Source organism: Micromys minutus (assembly GCF_963924665.1).
Source record: "Micromys minutus genome assembly, chromosome: 26".
In the NCBI taxonomy this organism is placed as follows: domain Eukaryota; kingdom Metazoa; phylum Chordata; class Mammalia; order Rodentia; family Muridae; genus Micromys; species Micromys minutus.
In genome coordinates, this window is record NC_137961.1 from 16,098,299 (window position 1) to 16,113,719 (window position 15,421).

Sequence of the window (15,421 nt, forward strand, 5' to 3'; positions counted from 1 at the left end):
TATTTACTCCGGGACTTCAACTTAGGGGATAAACGATGCCATGTTAGCTGGAAGTGAGACCTCTGACTTCAAATTCACATTTAAATTCCTATTTGCACTCAGCAAGGAGCCCAGTTCATGCAGGCTGCTTGCTAGAAAGATTTGGCTTCGCTGGCTTCACTTTTTTTCACTCCGCCAATAGATTAGGCCCAGGCCTACTGTCGTGCTGGCTGAGAAAACCGCAGCCCGAGTGTACACAAACATCCCCTGAAATTGCTGGAAGTTCTCCTGTTCTGGTAGTTTCAGGATCACCATGCGTCTTTCAAACACTGCAGGGAGGAAAGAGACGGCATTACAACCTCCAAGTTTAACTTTCCAAACTCTCAGGAGACTGACATCGCTTAGACACTCCCTGTTTCTATCACAGCGACATTCACAAAGGCAATGATCTCAGAGTTCAATACTTTCCTGTATTGAATTTGCTTTGTATTACTGAGTATGTCTAACGCACAACTCTGCACCTGCCGAACTCAATTTAGTTCCGATTTCACCCACTTTGCTGTGCGGGTCAGCGATGAAATATTACAGGCTTCACACAGAGCTGGGGTGCTGGGCACGGTACTGTGAACCCTTAATCCTGGCCATGGGGAGGCAGAAGCAGGAGAATTTCTGTGAGCTCCAGGACAGTAAGGACCACACAGTGTCTTTGTCTCAAAAACACACACACACACCCAACAAAGGTCTAGAGAAGTGGCTCAGCTCAGTGGTTAAGGATGTTTGCTGCTCTTCTAGAGGACTAGTCTGGTTCCCATCACTCACAGTAGGGCAGCTCACAGCTGCCTGTAACTCCAGCTTCTGGGGTTCTGATATCCTGTTGGCCTCTGTGGACAGCCATATATTCATCACACACAGATGGGTAATTATAATAAAATCTTTAATTCTAGTATGAATTTCAAATAATTTCTAACAAAGAGTTAGAATCGGCGAGCAGCACCAGGGCCTGACCGACGGCAGACAGGAGCCCTGTGCCAGTGGCTGGGTTAGTATTCGGTCCGTCTGTTCGTTCCAACATTCGCAGTAGGCATCAACCCACTGGGCAAACCTCTATCTCCAAAAATGCTTATATTACAATTCATAAGAGCAGCAAAATTAAAGTCATGGAGGAGCATCAAAATAATTGTATGGTTGGGAGTCGACCGCAAGGAACTGTATGAAAGGTCCCAGCAGGTCACATGCTACATCCACTAGGTTGATCGATTTTGGTACTAGGATTGAAGCCAGGTCTTTGCACATGCTAAGTGAGTGCTACTTAGCACACAGCCAGTCCCTGTGGCTACCCTGAAGATGGGTAAAGCGGAACAGATGGTGGTTATGTTGGCATAGCAAGTCATCCATACTTATAGATCCAGATTTATAAACTCAAACAATCTGATGAACATTTAGAAGGGAAAAAGCATCTGTCCTGATCATGTGCAGACTCTTTCCTGGTCATTATCCACTCCAACCCCACCCTTTTTCTGTTTTCTGAGACAGGGTTTCTCTGTGTAACAACACTGGCTGTCCTGGAACTCAGACCAGGCTGGCCTCGGACTCCGAACTCTGCCTACCTCTGCCTCCAGAGTACTGGGATTGAAGGCACGGGCAACATACTTGGCTTCCCCTCTTCAAATAATTTCTTTTATTATTTTTAGTCCTGTGCACTGTGTGCTCTGTGAGAATATGCACTTCTGAGTGGAGGTGACTGGAAGAGGCCAGAGAACCTCCTGGAGGTGGTGAGCCCAACATGGGTACTAGGAACCAAATGCAGCTTGTCAGCAAGAGCAGTATGTACTGTTAAAACCAGAGCCATCTCTCCAGCCCATCTGATCACTGTTCTCCAAATAAGCAACCAGTGGGAGCAGCAGCAGTCAGGCCAAGTGTGGTGGTACAATTTGTAAACCCAGCACTCAGGACGCTGAGGCAGGGGACTGCCCGGATGTCAAGGCCAGGAGACACAGAACCATGTGTGTGAACATTCACTTTGCATTTTATTAGTAGTGGTCCAGAAATAACTTAGAGTATATGGGAGGATAAACAGGGCTATAAGCAAATGCCGTGTGATTTTATGAAGGCCTGGGCATCTGTATATTTTTGGTGCATGAGGTCTTAGATCCTGAGGGCTGGTGTGCACGCACAGACCTGGGATAAAATCTTCACACAGGCAGCTTCCCGTGATGTTTTATTTACATGGTATACAGAGCAAAACCTAAAATACTCAAAAGTTAAAATAAAAACTGTTGGCATTGTAAGCTCTTACATGTAAATAAGAAACAGATACAAGAAATGGCTCTGTTCTCATTTCCTGTGGCCACTTTGAAAAAGGCTCAAGACTAAGTTGCAAACAGCAATTGATACAAATTTAAAATCAAGTATTCCAAAAAGAACTCAAATACCAATGTGTTAGCATTTCTGTTTAAATGTGGCTTAAATGAGGCAACTTAGTGCTCGGCTTAGAAGATCAAAGCATGAAATGCTTCTGTGAACACACAAAATATAGATGATAATAAAATCTGTTCCTTATTCACCACAGTCATCCAGTTCTCTACTCCCTTGGCCAATAACACCCTAGTTCTCCTTAAGGAACTTCTCCCCTCCCAGTGCTAATAACATGGAGAGGCCATTTTACCACCAGCTAATAGGACAACTCAGCCAACCAAAGTCCCACATAATCCAGCATGGTGAGAGATGGCTGTTAGCCACACCAATGAACCCCAATTCCTGATTTGCTCCCAACTCTCGAAAGGTGTTGATGGGTAAGTCACAATGGGAGGCCAGGCAGTTCCACCTTCCTATTCCCAGTTTGTCAGAGTACATACACTAAATATATATCATCTTGTGGGCTCCTAGCAGTATATGCCCATCCTAAGTTTGTGTATGGAAGGCCAGAATTGTGAAAAGGTATTAAGTGATTAGCTCCCTCAGACCTGCTTCCTAACCTCAGTGATGTTAGTGTGTTAGCGGCATTTCAGTTTTTAGTGAGGAAGCTGCAGAATCTCTACAGCTGGCAGGAAAGAGAAAATCTAAGACTGATATCAAAAAAAAAAAAAAAAAAAAAAAAAGGCAACAAAAGTCAACAGTATGAGCCAAAAATAATTTTTAAAGTTTTAAATGCAAACATTCGTAATTTGTCTTTCCTTTCTGGTAAGATGTATGTTAAAACAATGTTTTATTTTGTCATACACTATCATTAAAGTATTATGTACACAGAAGAATCTTTCCTCCTCTTTTTAGAAACAAGGCGGGCCTCATGCTGCAGACCAACCTGAGGCTGCCTGGGAACTCCCTAATGGCCAGATGAGCTTTGGACTTTTTCCAAGATCTGAGATTCCAGGTGTGAATTACCCATGCCTACTTGTTACTTTGGGTTTTGTTTAGTTTTTGAGATAGTTTTTTTTTTTTTTTTTTTTTTTTTTTTGTGTGTGTAGTTTTGGCAGATCTGAAACTCAGAGAAATCCTCTTGCCTCTGCCTTGTAAGTATCAGAATTATGAACGTGTGCCAACACACAGAGCTTACACAGGGATTATTGAAGATAACTGGATTCCACTAGGCATCAAACATTAGCCTGGATTATATAGCAAGACCCTGTCCCAGTAAAGCAAAGACCAGAAGCCTAAAATTCTGATGAGCTGTGTTTGCTTAAACACTCTGTAGCGGAAGGCTGACTGGAACTCACGCCGTCAACTCTGCGAGGTGCCCGTTTCCATCGCTCAAGCACTGCATTACAGAGTCACCATGAGGAATGACCTCTTCCGGCCTCTGTGGGGCTCTGGGCACAAGTGTGAAGCAGACATACATGCAGTAAAATACCCACCCACAGAAGACAAAGCAGTACGTATGTAACAAGTTGTATGGAAGGAACAGAAAACACTCTTCTGAATGTACATTGCTGTTGTTTGGGGACAGCACCAGGATGGCAATGACAAACAAGAGATCAAGGAGCTTAAGAGCCAAGGTAGAGGAGAGACCAAGAAGCCAAGAGACCAGGTCTGCAGCATTCAAGCAAAATCTCAAATGGAGGCACATCAAAGGGACAAGCTAAGCAGAAGGAGCTCCTCACACCATAGGCAAAAACATCCTGAGCAGCTCAGAGGGTAGTACTATACCCCAGTTGCAAACAAACATGTAAGAACCGATACCAGGAAAGAAATGCACCAGGAAAGGAAAGAAATGCAGCTGGGCAACATGGGAAGCAATTCCTGGTAACACACTGGGAAACTTCCTGGAATGTAGGCAGGAGAGGGATTCTTTTCCAAACAGCAAGAGGAAGAAACAATGCCAGTCTCCCAGTGATCTAAAATGATGTGCTTTTATCCCTGGGGCCCAGAGAGGATTTTGTCCGAATTTGAGCAACATAATGATGCTTAAGAGGCCCCAGTACTGTAAAGTCTCACTGAAAGGGGCAGATCCAAAACTGTTCACCTGCACCCTGAGCCAATTCTCAGGAGGAGGAGCCACACCTAGATTCCCATCCCACAAGAATGATGGGACAGCGCACTTCCATTGCCAGCCAGGACTCCATATGTTAAAGCTCACAACTATGAAAATAGTGACTAAATTGGAAAATGAAAAGTCTGGAAATGGAACAACCAAACTGAAGAAATAAGCCACACTAATCCCCGGATGTGGCCCCAGGAAACTCTGTGGGTAACCACAGAGTATCAGTATCCTAGGAAAACTTTTGGATTAGTGGGGGGGGGGGGGGGGGTGGTCCCTCTTGACAATAGCCTATTAACTTTATCAATATTTTCCCCTCTAGCTTTAGATTTAGAGGAAAGAGAAAAGATGCACAATGAAAGCTTTTCAATAACTTTGGAACAAAGCCATTTTCCCCCCTAAAAAACATGAGGCCTTACAGTGTTGCCCAGACTGGTCTCAAACTCCAGCCTAGGCTCACATGATGTTCCTGGTAGGAAATAACAAGTATGTGTGTGAACTCTCTCTGACTGAGCTGGATGCTAAAATAAAGACATAAATTTTTCTAGAATGGTGACTTCTTCGTTTCTGGAACATTTACTTTGTGTGTGGTGCACATGAGGAAGTCGGAAGTCAGAAGACAACCTTCAGAGTCAGTTCCCAATCTGCACTATGTGGGATTCAAGGGACAGATGCAGGTTATAAGGTTAAACAGCAAGTTAGCCATCTTAAATTAAAGAGGAGGAGGAGGAAGAACGAAAAAAGAGGAGAAGGAGGGGGAGGAGGAGGGAGGGGAGGAGGGGGAGGAGGAGGGAGGGGAGGAGGGGGAAGGACAACAACAACAAGAAAAGCACTCATCCTATCCTAAAACTGAGCAGTAATCAAATGTCGAGGATGACACTTACTCCCCGGTACTCACAGTACAACTCTCTCATTCACACACATCACACCGATACCGTGTTCCTGGATTACAAACTTTACTCCCATGCACTTTCCCTCCGAGTCTTCTGACACACATCACAGTGAGGCAAGGGGAATACAGCCCCTCACCTGCCTCCTAGAGAAATGTCAGACTCTTGGCTTCTCTATTTGGGCCTCTGATTTAGCTTTCGTGATAGTCCTTACCTTCTTCTCTGAGGACGATCTAACTGCTGGGGCCCTTAAATACAAACCCATTCTTTGGGTAGAGTCCTGGCCTGGTCATTTGTGTGTACAAGTCCATCCTCGGTTGCATACTAAAATGCAAGTTGAAACAATCAATCAAAAGATGGACAGCCTGTCACTGCGGATGCTATTTTAAACTAAATATATCAACAGAAGTATATGACATTTAGAACTTGAACAATGACACTGTTAGAAGCTACACACTAATTTTCTCTTAATGTTTCATTTATTTGTCAAAATTCCTTCTAGGAAAGAAGTTACACTGAATGTATGTTTTAAAAAAAAGGAAACAAACCCACCAGACCACAATTAAGGAGGATAAAATCTGATTTCTCTCTCTCCATATATACACACATATATATGTATAGACATATATATGTATAGACATATATGTGTATATATATGTATTTATGTGTGTATAGTGTATGTATATACATACATATACATATATGTGTATATATGTGTGTATGTATGTGTATACACACATACACACACAGGGCTGGAGAGATGGCTCAGAGGTTAAGAGCACTGACTGCTCTTCCAGAGTTCAATTCCCAGCAACCACAGGGTGGCTCACAACCATCTGTAGTGGGATCTGATGCCCTCTTCTGGTGTGTCTGAAGATAGCAACAGTGTACTCACATATATAAAACAAACTTTAGAAGTAATATTAATATAAATTTATGTACGTATATGTTTTGTTTGTACATCTGCAGACCAGTAGAAGCTATCTGATCCCACAGATGTTTTTGAGCTGCTAGGTGGGTGCTGGGAATTGAACTCAGGACCTGTAGAAGACCAGCCAGTGCTTTTAACTAATGAGCCATCTCTCCAGGCCAGAACCTGATCTCTTAAATAGTCAACTTTGGGTATGACAGGATATTACTTATTAGCACATCAGTCACTTTGTCAGGCGTTAAACATCAAACCCCTAAATCGAGTGAAGTCAGAATGCTGAGGAGGAAAGCTAGTACGTATTGACAGCCCAAGGCAATGCAGAGTAATAGCTAATGAATGAAAAGAGCTCATGGAAAGCTGCTCCGGCTGAGACCCAGGGCTTCCTGCTTGTTTGGCAAGCACTACATCGGCAGAGCTGTGTGTCCGTCTTTTCTGATGCTGTTTCTTTGTGTCTTGTTTTTCTTCTGACATAAAAGTCTTGTGATGCAGCCTAGGCTAGCTTCGAACTCCCTGCATGAGCCTGAGCCCTGGGGTAACTGTGCCACTGTACCCACCCACAACAGGTTTGACAGGACACTCGAGGCTCTATATCTTACTTCGCCCATCATATTTCTTAAAAAAAATCCTTGCTCTTTCTAAGCGTGGGATCCCCCTTCCTATAAATAGGAAATCCACAAATCGGCAACAGTTTTCAGAGAAATGCTGCTGAAGTAAATGGGGAAATATATCTAAATTCTTTAAAAATTAGGCATTTCTTTCTCTCTCCTTCCCGTTTTTGGTCAAGACAGGGTCTAAATGTGTAGCTCTGGTTGTTCTGTAACTCACTCCATAGACCAGGCTGACCTCAAATTTAGATCCCTCTGCCTTCACCCAGGAAAGCGAGGATTAAAGGTGGGCACCATCCAGACCCAACCAAGAGAATGTGTTTCTAAAATGACATTTGCTATTATGATAGACAAGTTTTGTATTTGTTTAAAGGATAAAATTGGACATCACTGGTGAATTTCATTCATATCCAATTATTTCCTAGACATTTACTCAAGTCTACCAATGTAAACATAATCATATAAAATTAGTCAGAAAGAACTAGAGATTAAAACAAGTCATTAAGATTAACAATAGTAGTTGAGCGGTGCACGTCTTTATCTCAGAACTTGGGAGGGAGAAGGAGGTGGATCTTTATTTACACAGTGAGTTAGTTCCAGGCCAGCAAGGGCTGCATACATCAATCCTACAGAAAGAGGGGTAGGAGAGATAAACAGATTGTACAACAATTTTTAAGAAGTCACCTACAGATTTTACCATCAAATCTAAGGAATCCCGGGCCCTACAGTGACATTTGTTATCTGAACAGCAGGAGGACAAATGAGGGGCCATGCCCTTTTGAAAGGACGGTAGGACAATCTAAGTTTTATGTAGGGAAGAAGAAACCGGGTTGGATATATTTTTGAACGTATGCCCCACAGCCTGAAGTCCTGGAGCACATACCAGAACTGCAGGTTTGGATGACTGAGGTCTGGACACAATCCTGACTCACTGATCCAGTTCATAAATGCCCAACGCTTGCCTCGAGAGCGGTGCACGTGGGAAGCACAGGCAGGAGGATCATGGCAAGTGGAAGGCTAGCCTGGTCTACACACTGCACTAGAGGTCAGCCGAGAGTGTGTCTCAAACTAATGTAACAAATAAAAATAAAATGCATATATCAAGAGAAGAAATAATGTCCCAGCCATTTCGCTTCTGATTGTGACAATCTTTAACCAAGAATGACTCTAGGAACTACTCAAGAGTTCTTTGTGGGGGGAGGGGGGGATTCTTCGGTATAAATTTTATCATTTTATCCCATTTTTGAAGCATGTCAGACTTTTAAATTTTTAAATCTTCCCCATGCTTTCTCACATTTATCTGTTTTGCACGTGCATGTGTGTGCTGCAGTACACATCTGGAGTTCAGAACTAGTTCCTTCTCACCACACGGGCTCAGCTAGTCAGGCTGTAAACTCCAGCACCCTCCAGCCATCTTAGCAGTCCTGTGTCAGTCATTTCACTATAAATCTAGAAATAACCCTGATTGTGCATATGAGGGGAAATAAGGACCCACAACTGCCAACCATGGTACTTCCTCCGTAAGATTAATTTTGGCTAATCTCATGTTATATGTGTGTAGGACTGCTTCACTTGACTCAGTATGGAAGTCAATGAAATTGGTGGAGCCAAGCTAAACCATTAAACTTGACAACTGCTCAGTCTGTACGATGGGAAAATACAGTATTTCAAGTATCCAAGGCTGTAAGATTGAGTAACCATTTTCAATCCAATTTCTGTAAAACTGTGTCATTTAATCAGGGAAAAAGGAGATCTATAAAGTAACCCTTTAAACATTTCTCAAGTCCTCCAGCAGCTGAAAAATCATCTGGAGAAGGAAGAGCAATGAACTTCTGACCCGTGAGAACTGAACACCAGCCTTCCGAAGAACACAGTAAGCAAACAAAGAAAAGGTTGACTTCAGTCCTAACTTCCTAATGGAAAATATTTCTTGCATGTTGAAAGTCCTTAAGACCAAAATGGTTAGGGTGGTCATAGATCTAGTCAGACGGTTTTACCTAAGATCACACCATCCCTGGGTCAGGGACAAAGCATTCTGAAGGTAGAACAGCCTCTGTAGACAGGGCTAGCCCACCCTAAGCTGCGCATATGCTCAGGGGCATCTCGGAACTTTGCTATCCTGAAGACTCGAGCTAATTTCAGCTCTAGGAGGAAGGAGGACTGCTTTTGCTCACAGACCAATAAGTCTACACATTGCTCGTTTTTAGACTTTATAGGAAGAAGAAATTTGACTTTATGAAGAAGGAACAGGAGTTTGCTCAGATGAACCAGAGAGAAACAAGGCAATAGTCACTGGCCATTACAAACTTATCACCAAGAAAAGACTAAGTCAGAAGACAGCAGTGGACACAGGCCGAAGCAAGAACAAAACAAGATGGAAGCAAAGGCAGAGTCATCAGGTCACTTCATGGGGCAAGCACTCGCTCCAGTCCAAGAATCAAAATGAGCCAGGTAGTTGGGGTGTCTTACTTTCCTCTCCAAGGTTAAGGCAGGGTTTGTATTTTCCCCAAGGAAATTAAAAGAGGATTTTAAATACTCAAGCAGACTCTCTATGCTTAAATGTTTCTATTTCTTTATTTACTCTAATTATTTGCAGTGTTGGAGACTGGAAACACTGTACCAGTAATTGCTATTCTTACCACTCCCTTTATCTAAAAAACGTACAACTACCCTCATTTATTTTGTGTGTGTTGAGAGGTGTATATGCTGTGTGTGAAGTCAGAGGACAGACAGCCTTCACGAGAGTTCTCTCCTTCCTTCATGTGACTCCCTAAGGTCTGGGGAGAATGCAAGTGCTTCTTTTTTTCCTTCCCTGTTTCTTGAAACAGGGTTTTACTGTGAACTAACCTCTGTAGACCAGACTGGCATTGAACTCAAAAGAGATCCACAGACCCCTGCCTCCCTAGTGCTGGGATTAAAAACACATACCACCATTGCCTGGAAAAATAAGGTAAAATTAAGGTGTGTGGTTACTTGTCTTTAATCCCAGCACTTTGGATGCAGAGGCGGGCAGATCTCCGAGTTTTGAGCCAGAAGAGGGCACTGAATCTCTGCAGCTGGAGTCACAGATGGCTGTGCGCTGGCCACGTGGGTTCTGGGAACCACACGAATGCCATCTACAAGAGCAGGAAGCACTATTATCAGCAGGTGAGCCATCTCTTTCTTGGGCCCCACTATTTCACTTTATCTTCTTTTGTTTTGAGACTGTGTTCCACTTTGTGGCCTAGGCTAGCCTTGAGCCCACAAGTCTGTGTGCCTTTTCCTACACCTAAAGGCATGCACCACGATGCCAGCTTATTTTATAAGTCAAAGAACTGACAGACATTTCAAGGAAAATGAACCCTTAGTCAGTGCTTTCTTCCTGAAAGCCCCTTTCCTGCTGCCTGCCCTAATTAACTTTCCCAAAGCACACAAACTTTGGGCACAGACAGATACAGGTCAGATACAGGGAGTGAGGACTGGGTAGCAGGAATTATGACATAGGGAAGCCCTAATATGGTCAAGAGATGAACCTGCAGATAGGTCCATCAGCACAGGCACACGGGCTGTGTTTGAGAGACCCAGTGTCTTTCCTAGCTGCATTCTTTAGGCAAAGAGACTTTAGTGATAGGGGCACTGAGGAGTTTTCTTCTTCAAGCTACTGACCTGGTAACCTTGGAAGAAGTTAAGAATTTCCTTAACTCCAGTATTGTAGGCCAGGCCCTGCATTCTGACCACCGTGCCAGGCTGGGGCGGGACACTGCTAAGATTAGCAGCTGTAGGGAAGTAGCCAAGACTATTAGGCGAACCTGGGGGACTAAAGGGAGAGAAAGCACAATGAACCAACAGAACACACAACGTTGAATATTTATTCTAAAACATACCGCTTAAGAAACTGTCTTTTTGGAAGCAATATTTCTTCTGCTTCAATGAGCAACCTTTCTTAAGACAGAATGTCAGAGGCTCTGTCTCAGATTTCCCCAGCAGCCAAAGGAGAGGTAGTGGGTTAATGCCGTGCAGTTAGATGCAGGACTTTCCCCAATCTCTAAGGTTCTCAAAGAGGAAGGAAGAACTAAGTCATTCAGCCACCTCCAAAATCCAGACCACTGACGGTTAGTGAGCCAGTTTTCAGGAATAGTAAGGCATGAAGAAGAGAAATGGCTATAAAGGACTAATAGAAACCACAGCCAGAGATCAAAAGTATCCAGAGTGAACGCGCCCAAAGGACCAAAGGCTCTATCCACAAGTGCAGAGGAATAATGAGGCCCAAGAACAACACAGCGGAGCACACCAGGGCAACTTCTGCCAACAGAAGAGGGAAAGAGAAAAGCAACAAGCTGAACTGATCACCATTAACACTGGGGAAATGAAGAAACAAGCCTCCAGGTGTTACTGTAGCGATTTCCTCTTAGAAGCAAGACCCACGAAGGCTTAACTTGTGCGGTACCTCTAGCAACCTCCACACTAGTTTCATTAATTAGCTCACCCATCTGCTTTACCCAACCAGATAATTACAATTTGAAATCTGCACAGAGTATTTCTTAACCCAGTCATAAACTTAAGAAATACTGATTCCAATTTTAGATTATGAACTTCTAGTCATCTTCCCACAAAGGTAATTGTTAACATTTCAGTTTCGGCTCCATAGAATTGTAACAAATAGGTTACCAGTTGTGCCTCTAGCCGACAGACTGTGTTAATCAGCCCAGAAACCTTTCATTTGTTAAATAGGAATGATCGACACCCTCAGCTTCACAGCCATGCTCTTCAGAGTATGACTTAACATATTTAGTAATGTTTCAGAGACTATGGCATTATCTTACTCCTATCACTTACTAAGTAACTGAAGCCTAAAAACAGCACCCTTCAGTCCCTAACTCAGAAGTCCTCAGCCACGCAACAAATTGAAAACAGCTGGGGAGATCTCCCATTTCCCTGATAAGAGCCTGCTTGTGTTCTCCTCCAAAATAAAAATCAAAGGCTCAAGAAAGCCAAATGTTACTTTCCTGTGCCAATAGATTTAAAAACAACCCAAGTGATTCAAAGAAAAAAAAAACCAACACTGAAACCACCATTTAAGAAACTTGTGCAACCCACACTAGAAACAGGGTGTGTGCTGAATTAAACTGAACATTCCGGATGCCCTTCAAGTCAACACCTCTGCACTTTAACAGAGTGAGAGAGACCTTAAAGTTAAATAATTTCCTACTCAGAACATACCAGTTAGCACTTTGTCAGATAGAAAAACCACAATTTCCCCTTTGTTTTGTTTCGTTAAGACAGGGATGCTCTGTAGGCCCAGTTGTGCTGGCACTTGCTCCGAAGATCAGACTGACCTCAGATTCAGAGATCCAACTGCTTCTGCCTCCTAAGTGCTGGGATTTAAGGCTTGCACCAGCACCACCCGGCTTTTTGTCTTTATTTTATTCATCTGAGTGGTTAGCCTGCACGAATGTCTGATGGCACGAGGAAGTAGTGAGCCTCCACACGGGTGGCTAGGAATCGAACTTCGGTCTTTCAAAGAATAAGTGCTGTCCACCATTGAGCCAACTCCACTCTGATTTCAAGATTATTTTCTTCATATTTAGATTAGTATTCACTAAGTTATCAGTACACATCAGATATTGGCTATGAGTCTAATATGCAAGATCATGAGGCTCTGTATTTTCAATAGTACCCACCCAGACTCTATTAAAGACACAAACGTCGGTCCTTTCCCTAACATAATTATTTTCATATACTTTCCTTTCCTATTTCATTGCTTTTGTCTAAAGATCTTCTATAAATTAAGTTGGAAATTTTTGTTACCTTCAAACTACACACACACACAAATTTTTTTTAAAGGCAAATAAGAAGCCAGAGTGGCAGCTAAGTGAGCTGAGGTACTTACTACTGAGTGTGAGATCTAAGCTTGATCCCTGGAACCCACACAGAGGGAAAGAGCTGTCTGTCTACTGACTTCTACTCTTGAGGAATAGAACATACTTATCCAAACACAGATCAATACCCAATGAATGCAGATGTAATAAAAATGAACTACAGTAGGGCTTCTGAAGAACCAAGGAGTTAATACAAGAGCTGGTGTGGTAGAGCAGTAAATAAAATATACTCCTGCACAAAGCTGGTGACACGAATTCTGTCTCTGAAATTCATACAAATGTGGAAGATGACATTTATTTAACATTATAAAGGACAATTATATTTAGTTCTTGAGATAGCAATTACGAAAATGAAACTTAACTCAGCAATGGCAGAGCTGCACACATGAAACATGTTTTTAAAAGGCCCCATCACCAATGTGATTCACAAAAGCACCATGAAAATTACAATCGGCTAGAAAGCTTGCCCAGTATAACCCATTTTTTTCTGGCTGAGATCAAGTGTAGTAAATAGTTGGGGCTGACCCAAAACAAGCAATCCCTTTGCCTCAGCCTCCTGAGTGTGTGCAGATTACAGGCATTAGAGTTACAAGGTAGCTCATGGGTAGAGAATGTGCTTAACTTCAGTGAGATACCCACAATTAAAAACAAAGGCAAGGCAGATGGCTCAAGAGATAATGTGTTTGTCCTACAAGTGTGAGGACCCAGGTTCAAATCACCATAACTCTGTAAAAAGCTGGATGTAGGAGTGTATGCAGGTTATCTCTGTGCTGGTGAAGATGGATCCCGGGAAGCATGAAGGTCAGCTAGACTTGCCTCAAATAAAAAGAAGAACCTTAAAACACCCACGATTGTCCTTAACATCTGCATGTGCGCTCTGTGCAAATATATATATATTTTTCCTTTTTGGTTTTTTGAGATAGGGTTTCTTCGTGTTGCCAACTGTCCTAGAACTCAGAGATCCACCTGCCTCTGCCTCGCAAGTGCAGGGATTGAAGGTGTGCACCACCATCACTAAGTCACACACAAATTTATATACACTAAAGCAAAAGCACAAAACTAGTAAGTTCAGTTGGTTAAATGGTTATGGAACAACAAAATATCCCAAAACAGGATTAACTCTGACCCCTACCTGAAATCCTACAAAAAACCTAAAACTCAAACTTACATACCTGGCAAGATGGCTCAATCCCCAGGGCCCACGTAAAGGAGCACAAAGCCAACACACATTCCTGTGCTCATACGCATACACACTAATGAGGTTTATTTAAAAAAAAAAAAAAAAAAAAAAAAAAAAAACAAACAAACTCGAACCGAGGTATTTAACTGAATATGAAACTGAAAAGTAATTTTTAAAAAATTAAGCTTTGTATCTACGGTTAGATTTGACATCAAACAATGAAGTTAGAAAGACAGAAATAGAATAACATACATGTGCACACACACACACACACATCTATCTATACATATCTCAAAACAAGTAACAAAACTGTGCCAACAAGACACCACAATGAATTAGATGCTTGCCATCAAGCAAGATGATCGAGTTCAACCACCAACACCCAGAAAGACAGACAGACATATATTAGTGTGCGTCTGTAATCCCGATACAGGTAGGCAGAGACAGGTAGGTTCCTGGAGTATGCTGGATGAACTGGCAAACTCTATGTTCACTGAGAGACCTTCTCTCAAAAATACAGGGTGAAGGTGAGGAAGACACCCACCATATGCATATCTACACCAACAGGGTGGAGAAAGACAGACAGGAGGTGGGGGGAGGAGTCTGAATCTACACAAATATTTAAATGCAAATCTTCATAGTTGCCTGCTATATGTTAGGAACAAAACATATACCTGTATCTACTTTATCTTACTAGAGATGTTATAAGGTTAGTTAGTAACAGCATTCAAGCAGCACAAGTCCCAAGTTCTCAAACTGTGCTTCAACTGCTAGCATAAAGCATCTTAGTATTAACACGCTAACTTCTAAGGTGTTAAACACTTGAAAGGATGAAACGGGCCAAGAAAGACGACATGGCTGCCAGGATAACTCAACTCCAGGCCCTTCCTTCCACCTAACAGCAGCTGGAAAACTGTCAGATGCTTGACAAATCCTGGAGGAGAGGCCTGAATGAAGGACGGGTGCGAGAGGAAATGAAGAAACAGAACACGGGCTCTCATTCTGGAAACCACAGCTGTGAAGACAAGGATAAAGAGGGACGCCACCACGTTGCAGTAAATATTAAATCGACTGCTTAAGCTTTCATCGCCCCCACGGTCTCGGCGAACCAACGTTTTAGGTAAGAAGCCACTGAAAGGTTACAGCTATCAGCCCAAGCGTTAGTTAGAAAGTTTTATTTTCTAAGTAAGAGGAGACCAGCGCCATGTTGAGTCTCGTGACTTCTCAAAGCTTGGGAACCTTAAAAGACAGAGGCAGCTTCTGCTGGCAGGCTAGGGGTGTCCTGCTGTGAGAAGGCAGGCGACCCGGAACACAGAGAAGGGAGATTCTAGAGAGAATCAAGATGGAGCTGGAGAAGGAGGATTAGATCCAGGTGGTCGTAATTGGCGATAGGTAGATATGAATATTTTTAATGGTTTCTATAGGTCTTTATCTCATATAAAAAGGCAGTTTATATCTTTGTCCACTGGATGTAATCTTGTTGTGTAGAGTTTGTAGATTGAGA

The 15,421-nt window shown here is 42.7% G+C and overlaps 1 protein-coding gene across 1 annotated transcript in view; it reads right to left on the reverse strand.

Moving 5' to 3' along the window:
- Positions 1 to 264: 264 nt before the first annotated feature.
- ESRP1 (epithelial splicing regulatory protein 1) overlaps positions 265 to 15,421 on the reverse strand; it is a gene marked incomplete at its 5' end in the record, with an annotated part of 49,399 nt that continues 34,242 nt past the window's right edge. Inside the window, 3 exons of the mRNA XM_080938784.1 lie at positions 265 to 308; positions 5,558 to 5,667; positions 10,525 to 10,675. Coding sequence (XP_080794910.1) covers positions 5,593 to 5,667; positions 10,525 to 10,675 — 226 coding nt within the window. The 3' untranslated portion in view covers positions 265 to 308; positions 5,558 to 5,592. The remainder of the gene's footprint in view (positions 309 to 5,557; positions 5,668 to 10,524; positions 10,676 to 15,421) is intronic.